The sequence below is a fragment of the Phocoena sinus genome, chromosome 17 (genome assembly GCF_008692025.1).
Source record: "Phocoena sinus isolate mPhoSin1 chromosome 17, mPhoSin1.pri, whole genome shotgun sequence".
Lineage (NCBI taxonomy): Eukaryota > Metazoa > Chordata > Mammalia > Artiodactyla > Phocoenidae > Phocoena > Phocoena sinus.
The window spans coordinates 45,217,441-45,239,393 of NC_045779.1; the positions used below are offsets into that span (position 1 = coordinate 45,217,441).

General features: G+C 41.3%; 1 protein-coding gene across 9 annotated transcripts in view; it reads right to left on the reverse strand.

Annotated features, from left to right (window-relative positions):
- Positions 1-21,953, reverse strand: part of NCALD (neurocalcin delta) — a 439,862-nt gene that overhangs the window by 15,014 nt on the left and 402,895 nt on the right. For all 9 annotated transcript variants that reach the window (XM_032610470.1, XM_032610476.1, XM_032610471.1 and 6 more), the window contains one exon: positions 6,389-6,785. In XM_032610470.1, the coding sequence (XP_032466361.1) occupies positions 6,389-6,766 (378 nt within the window). In that variant the 5' untranslated portion in view covers positions 6,767-6,785. The remainder of the gene's footprint in view (positions 1-6,388; positions 6,786-21,953) is intronic.

Consider the following 21,953-nt stretch of genomic DNA (forward strand, 5'->3'; position numbering starts at 1 on the left):
AGAAACAGGAAATATCTCAAATAAACAACCTAACCTTGCAGCAAAAGCAGTTCTAAGAGGGAAGTTTATAGCAATACAGTCTTACCTTAAGAAACAGGAAACATCTCGAATAAACAACCTAACCTTGCACCTAAAGCAATTAGAGAAAGAAGAACAAAACAACCCCATAGTTAGCAGAAGGAAAGAAATCACAAAGATCAGATCAGAAATAAATGAAAATGAAATGAAGGAAATGATAGCAAAGATCAATAAAACTAAAAGCTGGTTCTTTGAGAAGATAAACAAAATTGATAAACCATTAGCCAGACTCATCAGGAAAAAAAGGGAGAAGACTCAAATCAATAGAATTAGAAATGAAAAAGGAAAAGTAACAACTGACACTGCAGAAATACAAAAGATCATAAGAGATTACTACAAGCAACTCTATGCCAATAAAATGGACAACCTGGGAGAAATGGACAAATTCTTAGAAATGTGCAACCTGCCAAGACTGAATCAGGAAGAAATAGAAAATATGAACAGACCAATCACAAGCACTGAAATTGAAACTGTGATTCAAAATCTTCCAACAAACAAAAGCCCAGGACCAGATGGCTTCACAGGCGAATTCTATCAAACATTTAGAGAAGAGCTAACACCTATCCTTCTCAAACTCTTCAAAAATATAGCAGAGGGAGGAACACTCCCAAACTCATTCTACAAGGCCACCATCACCCTGATACCAAGACCAGACAAGGATGTCACAAAGAAAGAAAACTACAGGGCAATATCACCGATGAACATAGATGCAGAAATCCTCAACAAAATACTAGCAAACAGAATCCAACAGCACATTAAAAGGATCATACACCATGATCAAGTGCGGTTTATTCCAGGAATGCAAAGATTCTTCAATATACGCAAATCAATCAACGTGATACACCATATTAACAAACTGAAGGAGAAAAACCATATGATCATCTCAATAGATGCAGAGAAAGCTTTCGACAAAATTCAACACCCATTTATGATAAAAACCCTCCAGAAAGTAGGCATAGAGGGAACTTTCGTCAACATAATAAAGGCCATATATGACAAACCCACAGCCAACATCGTCCTCAATGGTGAAAAACTGAAACCCAGTTCCACTAAGATCAGGAATAAGACAAGGTTGCCCACTCTCATCACTATTATTCAACATAGTGTTGGAAGTTTTAGCCACAGCAATCAGAGTAGAAAAGGAAATAAAAGGAATCCAAATCAGAAAAGAAGAAGTAAAGCTGTCACTGTTTGCAGATGACATGATACTATACATAGAGAATCCTAAAGATGCTACCAGAAAACTACTAGAGCTAATCAATGATTTTGGTAAAGTATCAGGATACAAAATTAATGCACAGAAGTCTCTGGCATTCCTATACACTAATGATGAAAAATTTGAAAGTGAAATTAAAAAAACACTTCTATTTACCATTGCAACAAAAAGAATATCTAGGAATAAACCTACCTAAGGAGACCAAAGACCTGTATGCAGAAAATTATAAGACACTAATGAAAGAAATTAAAGATGATACAAATAGATGGAGAGATTTACCACGTTCTTGGATTGGAAGAATCAACATTGTGAAAATGACTCTACTACCCAAAGCAATCTACAGATTCAGTGCAATCCCTATCAAACTACCACTGGCATTTGGCACAGAACTAGAACCAAAAATTTCTCAATTTGTATGAAAACACAAAAGACCCCGAATAGCCAAAGCAATCTTGAGAAAGAAAAACGGAGCTGGAGGAATCAGGCTCCCTGACTTCAGACTATACTACAAAGCTACAGTAATCAAGACAGTATGGTACTGGACCAAAAACAGAAATATAGATCATTGGAACAGGATAGAAAGCCCAGAGATAAACCCACGCACATATGGTCACCTTATCTTTGATAAAGGAGGCTGGAATGTACAGTGGAGAAAGGACAGCCTCTTCAATAAGTGGTGCTGGGAAAACTGGACAGCAACATGTAAAAGTATGAGATTAGAACACTCCCTAACACCATACACAAAAATAAACTCAAGATGGATTAAAGACCTAAATATAAGGCTGGACACTATAAAACTCTTAGAGGAAAACACAGGCAGAACACTCTATGACATAAATCACAGCAAGATCCTTTTTGACCCACCTCCTAGAGAAATGAAAATAAAAACAAAACTAAGCAAATGGGACCTAATGAAACTTCAAAGCTTTTGCACAGCAAAGGAAACCATAACCAAGACCAAAAGACAGCCCTCAGAATGGGAGAAAATATTTGCAAATGAAGCAACTGACAAAGGATTAATCTCCAAAATTTACAAGCAGCTCATGCAGCTCAATAGCAAGAAAACAAACAATGCAATCCAAAAATGGGCAGAAGACCTAAATAGACATTTCTCCAAAGAAGATATACAGACTGCCAACAAACACATGAAAGGATGCTCAACATCATCAATCATTAGAGAAATGCAAATCAAAACCACAATGAGATATCATCTCACACAAGTCAGAATGGCCATCATGAAAAAATCTAGAAACAATAAATGCTGGAGAGGGTGTGGAGAAAAGGGATCACTCTTGCACTGCTGGTGGGAATGTTAATTGGTACAGCCACTATGGAGAACAGTATGGAGGTTCCTTAAAAAACTACAAGTAGAACTACCATATGACCCAGCAATCCCACTACTGGGCATACCCTGAGAAAACCATAATTCAAAAAGAATCATGTAGTAAAATGTTCATTGCAGCTCTATTTACAATAGCGAGGAGATGGAAGCAACCTAAGTGTCCATCATCGGATGAATGGATAAAGAAGATGTGGCACATATATACAATGGAATATTACTCAGCCATAAAAAGAAACGAAATTGAGTTATTTGTAGTGAGGTGGATGGACCTAGAGTCTGTCATACAGAGTGAAGTAAGTCAGAAAGAGAAAGACAAATACCGTATGCTAACACATATAAATGGAATCTAAGAAAAAAAAATGTCATGAAGAACATAGGGGTAAGACGGGAATAAAGACACAGACCTACTAGAGAATGGACTTGAGGATATGCGGAGGGGGAAGGGTAACCTGGGAAGAAGCGAGAGAGAGGCATGGACATATATACACTACCAAACGTAAGGTAGATAGCTAGTGGGAAGCAGCCGCATAGCACAGGGAGATCAGCTCGGTGCTTTGTGACCACCTAGAGGGGTGGGATAGGGAGGGTGGGAGGGAGGGAGACGCAAGAGGGAAGAGATATGGGAATATATGTATATGTATAACTGATTCACTTTGTTATAAAGCAGAAACTAACACACCATTGTAAAGCAATTATACTCCAATAAAGATGAAAAAAAAAAACAAACCAAACTTAATGGGAGACTCTATTACTTTGTCCTTTGAATGGGAAATGACCTCCCTTTATTTTGCAGGGAAACGTCCTGTCACAGCTCCAGAAACCTCTATAGAATAATAGTAGTCAACATTTACTGAAGGATACCCATTGAGAGGCACTGTTCTAGGTACTCTACTTGTAATAAATGTTGAACCCTTACGGTTACTCTTGAGGCGGGTGCTATGATTGGTTCCAGTTCACAAATCATGAGAACAGTGCACAGAAAGGTTAAATAATTTACCCGAGGAAAAGAAGGAAAAGGAGATTGAAAAGGAGAGGGGCAAGGTGATATTGACCTGCTTTGCTCAGACAACCGCTCTCACATGCCAATTCTTCCCTTGACTCCCTCTTCATCTTTGTTTTGGATCCCGGTGATCAATTTTTGTCTAAGCCTGTGATTTTCATTCAATCATAAGAGCAAAGCAACACAGACTGTGTACTCCTACCCAATGACAGTCCTGTAGTTAAAACGTGTTCTTTCAAGGGTGCTAGTTACTTTCTGAGAACAGAAGGGGTCAGTTTCACTCTCTGTTCTTCCTGCATTCTCTCCCTGAGGTCCTGTTGATGGATCCCTAAGTTCATGTTCCCTCACCCCCAAGATCCCAGAGAGCATCTGAGCACTTGTGGTTCAATGCGCAACGCTACTCACATGCTCGCTGCCCCCTTCCTGAAACACAGCCTGTGCTGGGCTGGGTGTGGGTGCTCAGACCTGCCTCTGGCTGGGCTCAGGGACAGAGAACTGTGTGGGGCAGGAAGGATTCTCCTTCCTCTCACAGCCGGGGGCTGAGACTAGGGCCCTCCCCCCACCCCCCCCCACCCTCCCTCCCCGCCCCAGGAGAGGACCTGCCGTTACGGGAGAAACGTCAGAATTGTGATCTGGCTTAAGACTCATGAGAGATGGTTTTGATGCAATAATAAAATATTGGACCTAAATCATGTTCCTAAGTTTGTCACTTTAAAAAAACAAACACATGAATGTGAAAATGTTTGTGTAAGACTCTAAAAATAAATCTGCATATGGTTTTGCTTTTTCACCCAGATGTTGATATAGCACAAAATTATTTTTTGGAAAAAGGAACATAACTGCGTTTGGACATACGTGGGAGACTGAATAATGGCCCCCCCAAGATGTGCATGTCCTAATCCCTGAAACCTGTGAATATGTTACCTTACACAGTAAAAGGGACTTTGCAGATGTAATTATGTTAAGGATCTTGAGTTAGGGGGGATTATTCTGAATTATCTGGGGTGTCCTAGTGTACTCACAGGGTCTTTATGAGTGGAAGGGAGAAGCAGAATGAGATACCCAGGGGAATGGCAACGTTAGAAGAACTCAATCCACTGTTGCTGGCTTTGAAGATGGATATAAAAGGGCCACAAGCTAAGGACTGTTTCAAAAAGTAGGAAAGGCAAGGAAACAGATTTTCCTCTAAAACCTCCAGACAGAATGCAAGCTGCGGACACCTTGATTTTAGCCCAGTGAAACCGATTTCAGATCTCTGACCTCCAGAGCTGTAAGATAATAAACGTGTGTTGTTTTAAGCCACTAAGTTTATGGCCCTTTGTTACAGCAGCCAATTGGTTTCCAAGAGGAAACCAATACCGTGTATTTCAGTGTTACAGAGTCCACAATAGAATCCTTGCTACCAATGCCAGGAAAAACAAAAGGATTCCAGTCTGTTACCACCACCAATATTCTGTGGATACCAAAATTACACCACAGAAAGCAACAATAAAGAAGAAAAACTAGAGAATTTATGGAGTTCCACCCTCCATTCATTGACAAGCCTCGATCTTCACCCTGACCACTTATTAGTATTTGCAGGTGAACATCAAGAATTTGCATTTTACATTAAATGGCTTGAATTTCTCATTCTTGGAGGGACAGAAGTTCAGCAAGGAATTTATGTGCGGACACTTGTAATCAAGCTGCAGTTTCACTTACTTTAACAAATAGAGCCTTAATTTCTGTATGATTCTGCCGGCCCACAGCCTGCCTCCATCTTATCACTTTCTAACAGGTATTTTCCCAGACACCTAAAAGACAATGCCGCCTCTGAAGCGATTGTAGCAACTGCAGATATGCATTCTCCTAAATGGTGCAGACCAGCTAGAACCAAACAGTGAGAATTCCCACAAAGGCACACAGCTTCTTGGGACAGTGACAAGGCCTGAGTGTGGACTTGCAAAGAAGACGGCGTGGTGAAAGGAAAAACGACCCCTTTTCCTGTTCTGTTTGGGAAACTTACTCTGGGTGAGTGATTTGGGGAAATAAAATGGAGTGCTTCCTATTAAAATGATGGAGGCCTTGATTCTGCACTGTTTGTATCTCTGATGAGACAGAAGCTAGATTAGAGATCCCTACTTTTATTCAAGTGTCTAATAAAGTTGGAAATTAGTGATGGCAGTGATGATGAGCTTTTCTGTAAGGCTGGCATTGTGCTAAGCATTGAACACGGAGAGTCAGTCTAATCTTAAAACAATCCCACAGCAGTGGGCACTGCTGATAGTCCCATTTTACAGATAAGAACACTGAGGCTCGCTTGGGTTAAAGTCACAGAGGTAGTGACTGAAAGAGGCAGGATTTGAACCCAGGTCAGAGTTCGATCGTTAAACATCACTCCAGGCTCTAGGTCCAGGCAGGTCATTGCACTGAATAGATGGAGTGGCCACAGTGAGCATGACCAGCTGAAGAGTGCATGTCCCTCTGTAGGGAGGAGTCACCACAAAGCCCCAGGGCACCTATGCCAGGCAAGAACGTGGGCCCAGTGTGGCCAGAGCTCCTGAGTTTCCAAGAGATACTAACCAATCTGCACGTTTATATGTAACCTCCCTGTTTTGTATATGGGTTCCACATTTTCAAAGACACTGGCTAGGCCAAATCAGTGCCCAGGCGGACCACCCGTTTGCAACCTCTCCACTAAGCTGCACTGTGGACTTCCCAATTCTTACTGTGACTCACACTCTTCTCTTTGTAAAGGGCAAGGTCCACGTACCTGCACAATCTCGAGCATTTCTGCCTTGCTGATGTAGCCATTCCCATCCAGGTCATACATGCTGAAGGCCCACTTCAGCTTCTGCTCCAGCTTCCCCCTTGACGTTACGCTCAGGGCTATGATAAATTCTCTAAAGTCTATTGTCCCATCTCCATTGGCATCGAAGGTGCGAAAGACGTGCTCTGCAAATTTGGAAGCATCCCCATAAGGGAAAAAGTTCCCGTAAATTTTCTTAAACTCCTCCATTGACAAATGTCCACTGGGGCAGTCTCTTAAGAAGCCTTTATACCATTCCTGGATCTCGTGCTCTGTAAAATCTGTGCTTTCCAGCAAGTCCTGCATGACCTCTGGGCGTAGCTTGCTGTTCTGTTTCCCCATCTTGGTAGCAAGAATTCAGCTGCAGATAAAAAAGAATATAGTATATATAGTTTTTTAAACCTGTTCTTTAGAGGCGCATTTTACAATCTGTGATTGTTCCTTTGGGAAAAAGAAATAAACTGTTAGTCCAATAACATTGTCTAGGGTTTTCCAACTTTCTGGTCAGCCAGACAAAATGTTGAAAGACGGGCAGGCAGAAGATGCACAGAAGAACACTATCACGGACCAGAAAACTGATATTTCTTCTACACAGAGCCACCCTAAAAACAGGAGACTTATAATGAAAAAGAGAGAGAGAGGGGGGATTAATTGGTTACTTAGTTCTGCCTTATCTATCTGCAAGAGGTTAAGCCTGGCTTTAAAAAGACTGGGGTTCTAACACCCAATCCAAGTATTAGCAGGGAGAATTAAAGGAAAGGAACAAAAGAGAGCGAGCAAAAGAGATAATTTCGCACGTTTTAGACAACTGCAAATAAAGTGCTTAGGTACCTTCTGAATATTATAAACACAGACGTGAGTAATTCCATTAAATGCCACCAAGCTTGGTCAGTTGTTTAAATCCAAAGTCAAATCACTGTCAACATTGCGTTAGATGGTAAAGATGATGTTTCATAAAGTTGTTTATGTCCTATGATTGTGGCTTATGAAATGGGCCAAATTTTCCTTTTTAAAATACAAATAACTTCATATTTTCTTATCATAATAGTAGCACATCCATAGTAAAATACTTAAACAACACAGTGATGCATAAAGTCAAAGTTAGCATCATTTCAAACCTTAACACTTAAGAGATAACCACCACCAGCATTTCGGTGTGTGTCCTTCTAGATTTTTTGTATGCGCCCTTATCTAAATATGCTATTAATAAATGTTTTAATACATTTACATTTAATATATTTACAATTTAATACATTTACATTTCAAAAAACAAGAATATATACCCTTTGTTACATATTTTAAAACTTAATATAATGTGGGGAATAAAAGGCAACTTTTATTAGATGGGGAAAAAACCTGTAATTATCATCTTCCCACTCACAGAGCTATTCAACATTAACCGAGTGCCATATACCAGGTATGCTTCTAGCGCTGTGAATGCAAAGAGTAAGATGTGTCCCCTCCTCCTTAAGGGGTACCCAGTTGTGTATTTATGGAGGTGGTAGTGGCAGTAAGAGGACAACACAATAAAAATTCAAAACATGTTATCAGGGGAATGGACATGGTGCAGTGAGAGTACACAGAAAGGACACTCAAGCCAAAAGGGGACATGGGTGCTATCAGGGAAGCTTTCTTGGAGGAGGTGATATCTGAGCTTAGTTCTCATGTCCAAAGTCTTATGATTTAAGCATGGTTAAGGTAAATCCCTTTTAATAAAGGGGCTCTGCACTTATATTTTACATTTTTCTTGTATTGGAAACATAGAATATATAAAAGATAACACATCCCCATTTTAATAATGATTCCCAGTTTCTTTGAGATTTTCACTTTGTGGTGTTTATGTCTGCCTCCCTCCCACTGCAGGGTGAGCTCCTTGAGATGTAGTCTTGTTGAAGTTACTTTGTCTCTCTAGGGCCCATCACAAATAACATTGGGTGAGTTAATGAATGAAGAAACGACTGATAGACAGATAAATAATTACAATGTGGAAATATGCAATAACCTTCTTGGAAAAGGAGTCTTTCTGCCCCAAAGATGAGGCCCTGGCTTTCATACGGTTATTTGAGACACTAAAGGTATTTGGTAGTTAAGACTTGGTCTTGGGGTCTCTTTTGCCCACTAATTTTATTGAGATCTAATTGTCATAGAGCACGGAATAAGTTTGAGGTATATGACATAAGACCTGATATATGTATATACTGGGAAATGATCACCAGAATAAGTCTAGTTAACATCCATCACCTCACATACCTACAGAATTTGTTTCTTCTGATGAGAACTTTTAAGATCTATTCTCCTAGTAACTTTTAAATATACAACACAATATTGTTAACTATAGTCACCATGCTGTACACTGCATCCCCAGAACTTATGTATCTTACACTGTAACTGGAAGTTTGTGCTTGCTGACCACCTTCACTCGATTCCCCCTCCCCCGGCCTTGGGATCTCTTAGATTGAATTGCCTGTGTACCTGTCTGCTGCCCCCACTAACAATAAACTTCTTGAGGGCAGGGTTTGCATCTCACACTGCTCAAATTCTTTGTTATATCCACAGTTCAGGAAATGACAAACATCTTTATTAGTTGCCAAGTTGATTGCTTTTGTTTTCTGAGTTCTCACTGAAGGCAGAACCGGCCCACTCTGGCTCTGAGGAAGGCATCCCCCGAAGGGTAGCGTGACAGAGCTTCCTCCCTATTAGCAGGACCAACAGTTGCCCGTGAGAATTTATTTACTTTCAAAGGTGCCCCTTTACGCAGACAGGCAAATACCATTTTACGCAAGAGCAAAATTAAACTACAACTCCAAGCAGAGCACAAACAATTTATAAATTGAACCTTTCAATAACTTTCACTTCCCTCTCGTGTCCCGTTTTTTTTTTTCTCCTGGAGGAAAAAGAGAAAAGTTGGAGAGGCTGGTTTCTATTAGAATTTTAAAACTGTCATTTAGTTGCTAAGTTGGCAATTTGCCTGAGGCAAAAATTCAGAAACATGAGGTAATACATAATACATGGATTTACAGAGCTCCGAAACATTTTCTGGAATTTACAAGTAATTTTGAGTTTTCCTTTTGGTGAGTTCTTTAGAGGATAGCCCTTTGGTGTGGTATTCAATCAAATCACTGTTAGAATACTTTGGTTCCGTGCAAATTACCGAGTGCAAGGCCTTGGGAAAAAAAAATGCCACTTTGATATTTAAATCCACTCTCTTAAAGAATGATTTATTTCCCAGGATATATAAAAAACTGTTTCTTCAAAACCGAACTGAAGCTCCCTTCCCAACATTTAAAAAGTGCTTCTCATTTATTAGCTGGTTTTGCCCTAGAAACAAATTGCCTCAACATTTTGGCTAAGACTCCCACTGACACTGATCTGTGTGCAGCTATTTTTCCGGTAAACAGTAATTAAACCACATTTACAAATTCATTAGCACAGACAGGCCATAACACAAACAAGGCAGAAGAGCATGGAATAAGTTATCTGGGAAGCGGGTGTTTGTAGTCCAGAACGTGTTTCTGTAGATAACTACACACACTTTACTAAGTATGATGTCTGAACTTGAGAAAACCATCTGGACTTGGTTAGGCTGTATGACAGAAATCTCCGGGGACACAGGATGGCATTTCATTCTTTGAGGGAGGAAGGGAAAGATAGAAAAATGCCGGACAATACCTTTTTTTCTTTGGAAGACAGGAATTTCTGCTGTTTGAGTTGAAGAGGGGGGAAAAAATAACATTAAGGGAAATGCTACATTAATTAGCAGTCAAGAAAACAAATCATCTGGAGACAGAAGTTGCACCTCAGGTCACATCCTTTTAATCACTCCATATTTGGTCATTAAAACATTTATCTTGTGCCAGTAGAACACAATGAGGAAAACTCAGGCCATGGAATAAAAATGCTTTTGGGTTCAAAGCCTGGCTTTACCCTTGACTAGCTCTCAGGTAATTCACTTAATTTCTTGGTGCACCTCAGTCTTCTCATCTGTGACATGAGTTCAGCTGTACAAGCTCATGTCTCACTGATTCTACGTGAGAATTAAACGAGACAGTCATATACGTAAAGCTCTGGCGTTGAGTCAAGGCCAGATGCTATGGTCAGTGAAAACTGCATCTTATTCTTGATGGCACTTCATACGTTATTCTATTGAACCTTCACAGCAACCCTGAGTGACGGCAGGGTAGCTTTCGCCATTTCATAAGCGAAAGAAAGGAAGGAAGGCAGGAAGGAAGGAAGGAAACTCTGAGAGGCAAAGTGACTTGTCTCAAGTTACACAGCTTTTGAATGAGAGAGCCAAGTGGGAAGCTTGATTTGCATGGGGCTGTCTACTGCTTTTTTTTCACTATGCCCTACTAGCTTCACAGATAAGCACACATAGAAATTAAGACAACAGTTCCATACGAAGTCAGAAAGAAGTAGTTAGAGGGAAGAGACGACCTCCTATTAGAGCTCACCCATTCTACAAATACGGGCTAAGCGTCTACCAGGAGGGAGGCAAGGCTCAAGACACTGGAAATTCAGCAGGGAACAAACAGGCAAAGCTCCTGTTCTCATGCAGCTTACAGCCTAGTGGCAAGAGACAGACAATAAATAAGGTAAGTGAAATGTTAGAAGGAGATGTGCCATGGAGAAAAGTAAGGTGAGTGGGGAATGCCAGGAATGGGTGGGTAGGTGTTGACGTTTTAAATAAAAAGCCAGGGAAGGCCCCGTTAAGAAAGTGACCTTTGTAAAAGACCAGAGAGGGAAGGAGGTAGCCATGGAGATGACTGAGAGAAGACTATTACAGGCCGAGAAAACAGCAGATGAGAAGGGTCTACACAGGGAATATGCTTATTAGCACGCCCAAGGACAGGGCTGGAGCAAGGGTGCGAGGAAAGGAAGGAGATGAGATCAGAAGAGTAATGAGGATCAGAATGTGGGACCAGGAAGTAACTGGCTTATACTCAGGGAGAGGCAGCCACTGCAGGATTTTTAGCAGAGGAATGATAGGAGTGATTTATATTCTAACAGGATCACTCTGGCTGCTGTGTTGAGAGAAAGCTAAAGAAAGGTAAGAGCAGCGGTGAGAAGACCAGTTCGGAGGCCACCGCAATGACCCAGGCAAGAGATGGCGCAGCCAGGGTAGCAGTGGAAGATGTGAGACTTAGTGGGATTCTGGACACAGCTTGAAGGTATAGTCAGTAGGATTAGTTGACGGTTCAGCTGTAGGGTGTGGAAAAAAAAGACGAACAGTAAAGGATGAAGTTGACATTTACTGAACTAAGAAAAATGCAGGAAAAGCAGGGGTTTGGGGTGAGGCAGGGGGCATGGGTATCAGTGCTAAGTTAGTTGTGCATGTGTTAGCTCTGATATGCTTATCATACATTTGATTGGAGATGTTGAGCAGGTAGTTGGATGTGTCTAAAGTTAGAGAAAGAGGTCCAGGGAGGCAATATAAATTTGGGAGTCATCAGTAGATAGATAGTCTTTATAGCAAAAGACAGGATGAGAATGCCAAGGAAGTGAATGTGGATGGAAAAGAGAAGGGGATAAGGACTGAGTCCTCCGTCGTGCTGCCGTTTAGAATCTGAAAGAGGAGAAGGAACCAGCCGGGGAGGATGATGGGGATGGGCAGTGAGGGGGCAGGAAGACACAGAGACTGAAAATGTGCCCACTCCGTCGTGTGTCCTTCATGCCAGCTCGAGGGGGCACACGGAAGTGCTCAAAGCAGCGGCACAGTGAGGACTGAGGCTCTTGGTTTCCTCTCTGAATCCTGTGCTCACTCCCCCACCCCAGCCTCTCCCGTCTCCGTAAAGGACATCAGCTTCCACCCAGCTGTTCACTCCAAACCCCTGGGACTCACCTATGATTCCTTGCACTTTTGTTCCAACAGCAGGTGCTGTCTAAACTTGCCTCTGTCTCTAAAACTGGTCTCAGATACACTCATTCTCACCACCTCCACTGTCAAACCTCAGTCTGAACCATCATCGCCTCCTTCCTGAATGTCTACAATGCCCTCCTCACTGGCTTCTCACTCTTGACTATTGTCTTCCTTCTCCCTACCTGGCCCCGATCTGCTCTCCATTCAGCTCCCCAGAATGACCTTTAAAAAACACAAAACAGACCAGGGCACTCCTCTGCTTAAAGCTCCATATGGGCTTCCTAACACACTGAGAAGAAAATCCAGACTCCCTCCTTTGGCCCACAAGGCTCTGTGGAAGCTGGCCCTGGCCATCCTTGACTTCTTCTCAGGCCCCCTGCCCACGTACCCTGGCCTCCTGCACGCTCCAGCTTTTACCTCTTAAGGGCTTCTGCTTCAGGGCATTGAAGAATACTTTTAAATAGCAATTGGGTCCTCACCCTTTCGTTTAAATACCCCGTAAGATCTACCTACCTACCTATCTATCTATCTACTATAAAATATATATAACATATATCATATACAATATACATTAATTTTTGCTGAATCTCAACTGCATTTCATTAAATGAAATACATGTGGTATTCTATTAAACATCAGCATTCTGTTACTCAGTAGTTTAATCTGAGCTGGGCAATGTGAAATTTCCCAACTTATTTTGGGAAATATAAGTCACATCCAGTCGCTCCGTGTCCAAAAAATAAATCTGGGGTTAATAATGACCATGGATGAAAAAGGAAAAATATACAAGACACCAAACCACCAACAAAGAACCATGCACAGGAATCTAAACTATGAAGTTAACTTTCCATCTAAAAAGAACTAAAAAAGGAATAGCTCCTAAAAATGATGCCACAGGGAAAGGAAATGGTGAGTAGGGAACAACCTTTTGGAATGCATGTGCTCCCTTCTTTATATTTTGTACCTGTGGATTGGAAAGAGCTGCAGCATTTCATTTCTGTGATTCCCCATAACTCTGTGAGTTAATTCTTCAATGCCCAGAGTTAGATTTTCCAGGAAAAAATCCATAATTTACCCTGGACAGCCTGGTTAACTTCAGAGGAAGTCTCAATGCAAAGTGCACTGAGGTCTCCTAAAATGGAATAGACAAGAAGCTAGCAGCTAAAGTCACGTTTAGCAGCAACGAGGAACACAGAGCCCACAGTGGTTTCCGAAAGAGGCCGGGTTAATTAAAACGTTTGCCTGTTTGGAACATGTAACCTTGTCCTCTAAGAGTTGCTTTGAATTTTCAACCAATGGAATGTCTAAATTATGAAAACATAACTGAAGAAAAGTTCCTAAAATGTAAGGAAGAAAATGATAAAAGTTATAGGTTAATGGGAGGAAGTATTCATTTACCATCACTGGGACATCAGATGTTTTAGCCATCTGAATTTTACAGGTGGCTAAAATCCAGCAAATTCATTTCAAGGTCAGTTGTCCTTAATTCTCACTGAAAAAAAAAGACTAAATAAAAACCTGAAGAGCACACTGTTTCAGAAATTTCTCTTCAATGGAACTTTCCTTTCAGTGGAAGTCTGAAAGGAGACCATGTATATAAACTGGCATATTTACATATAGTGGGGAAATTAGGAAATGAAACACAGTGGTGCATAGAGGGGAAAAAAATTAAAACATTACCGAGGGAAAACCGAAGTTATGTAATAATCTCGCTAACTTAGTTGCCTCGACCAAAGAATGTTCTCTCCTCCAGCCTCTGGTAAGATGAGCTCATATAAGGGAGCAAAATGTGCTCCCTACCTCCTCATGTGGATCACAAGATGGCTTTGCTGGAACTGCTTGAACTATGTCACAAAGCCACTGCTTGCAGGGAGGCCTTCTTCCCAATGAGGACTGGGTGTTCGGACCCACATCTCCTGATTGTGGGGTCATACCTGTGCTCCTGGTCACACCCCTGCACTCACTCCCCCTGCAGAGAGGTGATGGGGTTTGAGATGAGAACTTAACTGGTACAAAATAGATAGGGAGCAGAAGGCTCTCTAGAAACAAATCCACTCTGCCTTCTGCCTTCCGCAGGCTCTGAGATAAAGCCCGGGAAACCCATCTGGTCTTCCCAGGGTGAGTAGGGCTTATGGTCTCTGAAATATCTGGGCCTTTGTTCTAGAGAGCCTGAAGTTCAGACTGAGAGGGCCTGGCTTTGGGCTCTCTTCCAAGTTTTATTTTTCCATAAAAAATAAAGTACAACCCATATTACTGCCAATAAAACATACATTTCTGATAGACTCTTTAGAGAACATTATCCAACAACAACCCTTCCCTTTGTTTCCCAAAATGGGAACGATCATTTTTAGTTTTGCTGACTGCCAAAGTGCTACATTATTATTATTATAAAAAATGTAAGTAATAAAGGGATATCGAAACTAGAATGTGAACACCCTCGCTCTGATCCAGTAGTACTCCATAAGAAATAACCACTATTAACAGTTTTATATATGCATATATATGTATATATATATATATATATATATATATATTAGACATTTAAATGCACATATATGAAATCTGTACACTCTAACCATGAAGAGGATCATTTTCACTTAAAAGTATATTGTGGGCATTCTTCCATGTTATACATATGGATGTATCTCATCTTTTCAAATTGCTGAATTTTGATTGATTGAGTGATTGAACAGACAGTATTGAGCACTGACCTTGGGCCAAGCATTGAATTGGGTAGCTGACAGAATAATTAGTGACATGAGGCTTACAGCCCATTGCATGACATTTATTTAACTAATCCCCCTTGAAGGCAATTTCGGTTGATTCCACTTTTCTTTCATTCCCTTGGCATCTACCTTAGTCATGGTTCCTGGATTCCTTCGGTAGTAATTATTACAAACATGTTATTGATGTCTCTGACAAGTACCATGATCTCTAGACTCTCCCTTATAAATTCTCCAACAAGCCATTTTCCTCTAGAGCCTTTATATGCTAACCGTGCATTTTGTAAGAGTTTATACACCAGCTAGGATTAGAACTGAATTAGAATTGAAACTGGACTTGGAATTGCACACCACCCCCTCTGCCTGTGTCACAGGCACACACACACAAATTTGGCATTAGCTATTTCTAGTACCTAGGAGGCCATGTCCACCTGTCACTACTGCCACCACGTGAATGCCCCCTCTCTCATTTCAGCCTGAAGAGCTATTTTACCCAAACAGCACTCTAAATCCTCTGTGGCTTAATACTCAACTCCTGACTTTTCATGCCCACTCCTTTCCCCCCACTTCAAGTCTCGCTAATGGCTGACTCCCACGCCCCACCCACTCCTAGATTGCTGGCAATTGGAGGTGAACTTACATTGCATGCTTAAAGTGCCCTTAAGTTAAGTGGCCTTGAGTAAATGGACAGGGGCCATACTAAACTACATGCAGAAACTACAAAGCTGATCCAGAGAAAGAAACTGTCGGAGTGCCTGAAGTCAAGGTCTTCGGATGAAGTATATGTGTCCCCTTGCCATCAGTGCACGTGGCCGTCAGGCCACTGCCTCAGAGCTGCCTGTCCGGGCCACCTCGTGGCAGATGCTAGGTCAGGGCCAGCTGCAGGGAGGAAAAGAGGGGGAAGCTCTGAGGGCCCTCAACAATTCTCCAGGGCTGCCACAGGTTAAGACCCTACCTTGGCTGACTTCCATGGAATTCCTATTTTGATAAATTTCTGCTTAGCTAAATGTACTAAATATTCTCTTAGTTATTTATTTATTTGGCCATGCTGTGCAGCATGTGGGATCTCAGTTCCCTGAGCAGGGATCAAACCTGTGCCCCCTGCAGTGGAAGTGTGGAGTCCTAACCACTGGACCACACGGGAAGTCCAATATTCTCTTATTTAAAAGACAGGAAGTACTACTTCGGGTTTTGATGAAATTGTAAAGCAGAAGAGTGAGCCATCATGGACTCAGGAGGGCAAATAGATCAGCTATGGGGATCCAGGCCTCATCATGTAATCAGCAGCCAGAGAGGCACAAGAGAAGCTCAAGTGTCCATTTTTAGACATTCTCCAGGGGCCACAAATGCATTTAGCTAATTGATACAAGCCCCTCCACAGAGTCTAAGAATAGTTTATAATTCTTTTTTATTTATTCAGCAAGCATGTGCTTAACATCTACTGTTTCCTGGCTTAAAATGAGTATTCCTACAAAAATAGCATCCTACATAAGATAGAGAAAGGAAGGGAGGGAGGCTGGTATTCTGGTTGCAGCTCAGAGTATTTGCATTAATATTTTATTTTTACAATTTTTTGCAGTTTTGTTGGTGAGAGGGATATTATATCTTGGTTTTACTCCACGGGGCTTAAGAAGCTCACCATCATGACAAATTCATGCAGCTCGTGGTCCCAGGGGAGGAGCGTGGGACCCACCCTCCCACTCTCATCCCGTCCACATCTCTGGCTGGATCACTTCTGGTATTCGAATGCTTCTGTTGGAAGGTGGTGATCAATCAATCTCTATCCTGGCCAATGTGGCTAAAATATTAACGTTTATCCATCAAACTTATAGTACAGGTCAGAAGTACAACAATTGGCTGACAAGGAGAGACTGCGAAGTAACTTCTTTTAACCTCTTGCACCTTTTGTGTCCTCCAGCGAGGCATGTGGAAAGAGAATTGGACTTGGTAGCAAAGGAACTGAATTAAAGTCCTTATTATAATACAGTGTTATGTGACCTTGGGAAAGTCATTTGACCTCTCTAAGGGTCTCATTCTTCTACAGTAAAATAGACGTAGTAACACCTCTCTCATGGGGCTGTTTGGTGAGAAAACAGGAAATGAGAAAAAGGAATCCCGATGAGTGAGGAAAAACTCAGTATTGTGTCTGGCATCTAGCAGGTGCTCAGTAAACACTGACTATTAATCTGAATGAGATAAGGATTCAGTTTGGTGGGTTGCTTACAAAGATGAGCCCTCCAGAGTCATCCCCCTTTTTTCCATGAAGAATTAGAAAGAACAAGAGCAAGAATGTGACATGAGAAAGAAAGAGAACCACTGTTAGCTTCCTGCCTGACTCCCCCCTTGGATCACTTGCCAGATGTGAAAGACATTTGTGGGTTTGCACCCAGAGAGGACTCCTGCCAGACCCCTGGCTGAATGTTTTCCTTGCATAGAAGGCATTATTTTAACCAGAAATTAAGCAAAGAGGTCCCATTGGAGAAGCAGCTGATGGAGAGCAGGACACTGTTTCTTTCTCTGGTCTTCCCTCCTGAGGCTGGGAAGTGGGGTTGGGGCAGAATCAGTGCAGGCTCAGAGAAGCCCCATGGCGAATCGGCCTTCCAGCAATGGGATGGTCCTACTGCTCTAAGGAGGACTTACAACCCATTCTCAGAGTCTGGCTGGACAAGAATGCTATTTTCAGAACAAACTGGATTCAAATTGGTACCACTAACAAACATCGGGTATCAATGACTCGCCAAATCAATTCTTCTCTACCTGGGGTAAGAAATGATTCTCCGTTGTTTTATTACTTTTTTAAAACCATCTTTTCTAAGATCAGAGGTGAAAAAGAGGAATAAACTGGTTTAAAAAAAACTCCATTTATCATTAGGGGGAAAAAAACAGCCATAGGAAAATCCTTGTCTCTCAACTTATTTCCAATTAGTGCTGCCATTTCTTAATGCAGAACTTCATCATCTCCCACCTGAATTCAGAAATGTTAACTGCTCTCCAGGCTTAAGGCTCTGCATCTGATCATGTCATGTTATTTCTCAAAAATCTTCCATGTTCCGTATTGATGACAGATTAAAGGCTAAAGCCCACAGCTTGGTCCTCAGGGCCCTTCCAGGTTGCATCCCAACCTCACCAGAACCACCGAATTCGTCACTCTATCCTGAACTTGACACACACTTTTATTTCCACTCCAATCCTCACATTGGTCCAGGGAATGAAGCTTATGAGAGAATAAACTTAAAACCCTTTGTAAACATTGAAGTGTTTCCCAATAGTCAATATTATAACCATGAGTCTCTCCTTCTCTACCTGTTGAAATCTTACTTGGTGTCAGGTGGAGATTATTACTTCCTACATTCAGCTGCCCTTTCTCTTCTAAGTGAGCACTAAGCGTATCTATGGAGTTTTGTTGGCATGTCTCTTTACAGCTCTGAGAACGATGCTGGCATGTGGTAGATGCCTAAGAAACGATGGATCTATTCCACTGAGCTTATTTTCTACTGACCTTAAAGAGTATTACATTGCTTGTGTCACTTTAAAGAATTCCACTAATATTTAAAGAATGCCAAGGGTATGCAGGGCACTACACCAGCGACCCAATGCCACAAATTGAAATAAAGCATAGCCCCTTCTTGCATGTTTACAGGGCTTTCACATATACTGTTTCAGCAGATCCTTGAAATATCGTGAGAAAGGAAGGGGCAAGATCAATTACTTATATTAAAGAAATTGAGGGTGATGATATAAGTATTTCCCCAAGGTACCATGGCTGATAAGTTTCAAAGGTGGATGTAGGACACAGAGTTTCGTCCTCTGTCCACTCAGCACAGCACCTCGTGGTGGAAAACAGAGCAAAGCCTCAGGGGGTATGTTGCCAAGTGTTGGTCTGTGTGCTTAAGAAAAGCCTTCCTGTCTAGCTATTTACACTCTGCCTACTATTTCCATTTCTTGTTAAGAGAAAATGAAAATGGAAGCTTAATCTGAAAAGAGGGAAGGTGAAAATATATCCACAACGTGATAAAAATGCAACAAATTCAAACAAAGGATCCCCACCAGCTCTGAAAGAGGTTCTGTGTCCAACTAGGCGAGCCCCTCCTTGTTTAGACTGTGTGTGTGCCTGGGAGAGTTTTCTAACTTATCTTGCACACCCACCTGCCCCCTTGCCAGTGGGGACGCCCTAAGCTTTTCCCTATTTCTAAATTTCGACAGCAGTGGGTCACTTCTATGGAGCTACCGTTTTCTCCCTCTATATTCTCTTACATTATAGCATACATTTAAAAACAATGTAGAATCAGTGCAAAAAAATGTTTTCAAAATATTCTAAAGTTGTTCCGAAAAGCTGGCAGCGTTTTCCTGGCATGTCACTACTGGGGTGGGGTTGGCGGAAGTCATATCAGGTAGACGTCACACTGGCTAATGCGGCAAGGACAGCAGAGGCGGCATCCTGCACTCCACGCCCTGCACATGCACAAAAACCCACATCGCGGTACCTGTGCTGGCAAACCACAGCGTGCCCCGACTTCAGCAGAAGACGTTGTAAAGAAAATCACGTTCTGCCTTTTCCTGAATAATGCGACTTCTGCCCTTTTCTATTTTATCTTGCAGCACCAAAGGGCTTATTAGTACACATAGCTTAGTAGTTATGGCGGCAGCAAGTACAGCCTCAGTGTGAAGCTGCCGAGATGAACTAAAGAGAGGAGACTGTTGGGCTATGCATTCATCATGTGTAGCTAGCAAAACGCCTTACATTTATGAAACAGGCAAGCAGTGTGGACTCAGAAGCACCAATGGAATCGTATAACAAATGGCTGGAACTGACAACCTAAATCTTTCTCATTGTTAACACATCCAAAGATTCAAATATGCCTACTCTTACATAAAATTTGGGCTTTATGAGTTGGGTTGCAACAAAAACGGTTATAGTAAAAAAATAATGAAAATCTCAAATTTATCCAATAATTTTATTGAAAGAGAAAGCAATAATGGGAGAGTGTTGTATTATATGTAACTATTCTATTTGAATAATAAGGAAGATAAATTTGCCAGTACTCCTCTTTCCCTTCACTAATGAATTATACGATGTGCAACAGTATATAAAATGATACAGAACATTATTCCAATCCTCTGAGCTGATCGCTTGTTTCTTTAGAGCAGCATTTTCTATTATAAGAAAATTATGCAAAATTAGAATTTGATTGTATTCGTACAGGAAGTAATAGTACAAGAACACAGAAGTGAAGTAAAAGCATTAGAATTAACACACTTCAGTAATCAAAACTGAGTTGGATCCACTTTAAAATAAAAAAGACAAACATCTAAATTTTTTTTTTTGGATTTTGAATTTTACTTGTTTTTTTATACTGCCGTTTCTTATTAGTCATCCATTTTATACACATCAGTGTATACATGTCAATCCCAATCGCCCAATTCATTTCACAACCACCCCCCACCCCCCTGCCGCTTTTCCCCCTTGGTGTCCATATGTTTGTTCTCTACATCTGTGTCTCAATTTCTGCCCTGCAAACTGGTTCATCTGTACCATTTTTCTAGGTTCACATATATGCATTAACATACGATATTTGTTTTTCTCTTTCTGACTTACTTCACTCTGTATGACAGTCTCTAGATCCATCCACGTCTCTACAAATGACCCAATATCGTTCCTTTTTATGGCTGAGTAATATTCCATTGCATACATGTATCACATCTTCTTTATCCATTCGTCTGTCGATGGGCATTTAGGTTGCTTCCATGACCTGGCTATTGTAAATAGTGCTGCAATGAACATTGGGGTGCATGTATCTTTTTGAATTATGGCTTTCTCTGGATATATGCCCAGTAGTGGGATTGCTGGGTCACATGGTAATTCTATTTTTAGTTTTTTAGGGAACCTCCATACTGTTCTCCATAGTGGCTGTATCAATTTACATTCCCACCAACAGTGCAAGAGGGTTCCCTTTTCTCCACACCCTCTCCAGCATTTCAAACATCTAAATTTCAACAGTGGTATGCATGTAGTTTAAATCATTTCTTTCATTTAGATTACAAGAATCTTAAATATGCATTAAAAGGTATACTTTTAAATGTTTAAATTTATCCCCAATAGATCAAATAATGCAACTGAGAAGTTGGAACGAACACTATTCCTAGAATAAAATTGTGAGCTGTGTATACAGGAAAAGCTTGGAGTAATGTCTTTACTCAAGGAGATCCCAATTCCTTTTGAATTACTTCACAAGAATTTCCTGAGAGTGCACTATGCGCCTGGGACTGTCCAAGACAGTGGATTCAAATAATTATTATATAGGATGAAATGGCAGGGAGACTGGTCAGCTGGTAAACCAGATAGACTATGATTTCACATAAAAGACATGGTCTCTATACTCAAGGAGCATAATCTAAACAAGGTAATCACGTATCACACATAAACCATGAGGGTAGGTGTTCTTTTCACTGTGTGATTGGGTTAAGAAGTATCTAGAATGACTGAATTTCGCCTATAACCCTACCCATGAAAAGAGGCAAAGGTGGCTCTGTGGTCACATGGGAAGTGGATACAGGTGACACAAAGAGAAAGTGATGCTTTTCTCTTGAAACTTCTCTGCCCCTCATTCCTCTGACTCCCTCAAATAACACCGTGCTGTGAGTGACACTACGAATCCTGAGGCTGTTTTCATTAGTCACAGATACCAGAAGAAACAGGATGACAATAAACTAATCTCTTCTTGGATTTGTGAGGACATCATATCAGATTCGAATTATAAAAACACCCTGAGGATGCAGCTAAAGGTAAAGCTCTGGACAAGCATCTCGAGACCAAGTTTTGTGTGAAATCTGCTCCTCTCTCCTTGGGTGGGAATGCAAGTGGGGTGAACAGAGGTTCCCTCTAACTCTAGGAATAACAACAGTAAGTGGGAAAGGATCCCTTGGAATGAGGTGTTGGATGGGAAATCAC